Consider the following 2783-nt stretch of genomic DNA (forward strand, 5'->3'; position numbering starts at 1 on the left):
AGAGACTGGACAATGAAAAAAACAGTTAAATATTGATCAGCCCCAATGAAGAGCAGGAAATGAAAATGTCTGGAGCAGAGATACAGTACAGAAATCAGTCATTTGACCTTTTTATTTATATTCTAACTCCAGAACCTAGTACAGTGCAGAATGAGCAGACACTGAGGTGAGAGAGAATAGTTAGGATAAATACCCTGCATGGGATAGGATACTTAAATGCATTAGCTACTGCCATTAGATTAAATTACAAGCAAGGGTATATGGCAACAAATGATACACAAGCAGTTCCAAATATAGAGGTGGCTGTTAAATTGTTTCTGATGGTGACTGAGGTGAATGCAGCAAGATGAAGAAAGAAAATTGGTGAATGTACTTGGGAGGTATGTGAAATGCTGTTTATGGTATTAACTACTTAATGGTCCATCTCTGCCCCTAATCAAAGCCCTAGCAATAAAGCAATTTAATGATTGACAGAATTTAGAGGTAAGGTATGGCTTTTATTACAGCATTTCTACCAGATTTTAAAGCCTGGAAGAAATGGCATTTAAATTCTGCAGATAAACTAATGCAGATATCCTCAGACTCTACTGTGGTCATCTGGAGGAGGTGGGGTAAATTGTTCTGGTAGGACGAGATGTAATCTAGGATAGACAGGATCTTAGAAGTGGATCTTTAATTATGGACAGACAAAACATTAATTTAGAAGTGCGGGAGGACATACTGCATTTCAGGCTGACTTATCATATCTGTTTTGTCTGCTTCATTCTGTGGTTAGTGGAAATGAAGTTGTAAATGTAATAATGTAGCAGCTGCTTGATTCTAGGCTAAATTGGTCTGGTTAAGCTTCCTCTTATTGTGGAATAGGAGTAGATACATGAAATAGTTGCAACAGATCAGCTGACAAGCTCTTGCCTGGTAAGTCCCCTTTTCTTTTTTTTAATTCATCTGCTTGCTTCGTCTGTTTACAGCCTTTGAGTCAACAAGGGTTCAGGAAAAAGCTGAAGCTAGTGTTGCTTTGGACTTATGCTTTCATCAATAAGAAGTCACGTTCCACAGAATTATCTAGTTTTAAATAATTGTTTTGCAGAGCAAGAAAAAAATATTCACTTAATCATGCAACTAGGGGTGTTTGACCGGGGCACCAGTCCCAAGCCCCCACATAAAGTGTGTGTGTGTGTGGGGGGGGGGGGGGGGGGGCAGAAGGGGGGGGGGGGGTAGTACAAGAATGGCAGCTGCTGGCCCAGGTGCCCCTGCTGTTGCTACTGTAGCTGCTGCTGCTGTCCAGGGAGCAGAACCTGATTGTTATGGCTCTGAATTTGCTGTAGCTGATCCTAACCGCCCCCACCCCACCCAGCCAGGTCCTCTCATCTTCCTATCCAAGCTTTCCAGTCATCAGAAAATAAAATGCTGTATTGCTTTCTAATAAGAGATTCAAAGGCATAGTCATGTTGTATGTTCCTTTTCTTCAAGAAACTTATCAAATCAGTTGTGATGCTCTTATAAAGGTCTACTTTGACTTGTTTTACTGCATAGACATGAAGCCAGGGAACCAGAAGTGCATTTTAGTGGAATTACTATCAATAGCAAACCATCTTATAGTTAGACAGCTTCACTGTTCAGTCAGACAAACTAGAAAAGAATAGGAAACATGAGCTAGAAAAGAGTGTATAGTCATGCAGATTTCTCTATTGCAATTATTCTAGATGTTGCATCCTTCCATGAGAGATTACTCTTATTTTGCTACTTTTTCCTTGCCTTGTCTTGCAGTCTCTTGCAAACAGAAAATATCCTGACCCCTTCTTTTTCTTCATGTGGGATCTTGGAATATATCTATGTCATTCTGTTCTCCATTTGTTGCTGCTCAGTTCTGTGTACTGTTTTTCTTAAGGTAGTTGTAGACACATGACTCCTTGAACTCACTTTGGACTCTCTATACAGACTTCCCATAACAAAACACCTTTTTTTTTTTTCTTGCTTTGTGTATTGTGCCCAGGCCTGTTGTACTTTTTCTATTCACCAAAATATTTAACATGAATATATTAAATGTGAAGAGTCATGGCAACATGGTAAGCCAATGTCCCCAGGTTGTATTTTCCATGCATGTGCCACATTTATGAAAATTATTTCTATTTGACATCTTGTGTTTGTCTTTCCAATGATTTGTTTTCTAGAAATTGTGGAAGAGTGTTTTGGTGAAATGAATCTGAATATTTCTGGGAGCAAAGACTTCAAGCCACACCTTACTTTTCTGAAGCTTTCCAAAGCACCTGCACTAAGAAGGAAGGTAATTTAAGCTGATACAAATTCTTTCCACTGGGCTTTATTTTAAAGCTGCTTTCCCTTCTGAAGAGGCTTTTAATGACTACTGGAAAAGCAATTTTCATTGCATCCCTTGAAATACATAATTTCCTACACTTGACTATGCTAGTTTGTAAGCTGGTACAAAGGGAATAATATTGGACATATCTATCTTCCTAAACATTTGAGAGACGGTTTGTCCTTTCTTCATTGTAGAAAGCATAGTGTGCTTTTTCTGCCATGTCCAATATTGTCTATAAAAGAGAGCTACACTGAACTGCTTCCATGCCAGCAGGGTACCTTTTGTAAAGTATTTAGCTGAAAACAAGATTAATGTCACATTGGAAGCCAAACTGCTGGTTTCTTTTACAATATAAATATATGATGTGCTGATCTAACCTTTATTGCGGCATGGTAGGGGATTTGACTGCTTTTATCACTTACAATTAAAGTAAAAAACAACTTTGTGATTAGATTGCTCTTTC

At 38.6% G+C, this 2783-nt stretch overlaps 1 protein-coding gene across 1 annotated transcript in view; it reads left to right on the top strand.

The window, feature by feature from the left end:
- Positions 1-2783, top strand: part of LOC102376867 — a gene marked incomplete at its 5' end in the record, with an annotated part of 37554 nt that overhangs the window by 23951 nt on the left and 10820 nt on the right. The window contains one exon of the mRNA XM_006023654.2: positions 2172-2284. Within this exon, the coding sequence (XP_006023716.2) occupies positions 2172-2284 (113 nt within the window). The remainder of the gene's footprint in view (positions 1-2171; positions 2285-2783) is intronic.

This window comes from Alligator sinensis, unplaced genomic scaffold, assembly GCF_000455745.1.
Source record: "Alligator sinensis unplaced genomic scaffold, ASM45574v1 scaffold597_1, whole genome shotgun sequence".
Taxonomy (NCBI): domain Eukaryota; kingdom Metazoa; phylum Chordata; order Crocodylia; family Alligatoridae; genus Alligator; species Alligator sinensis.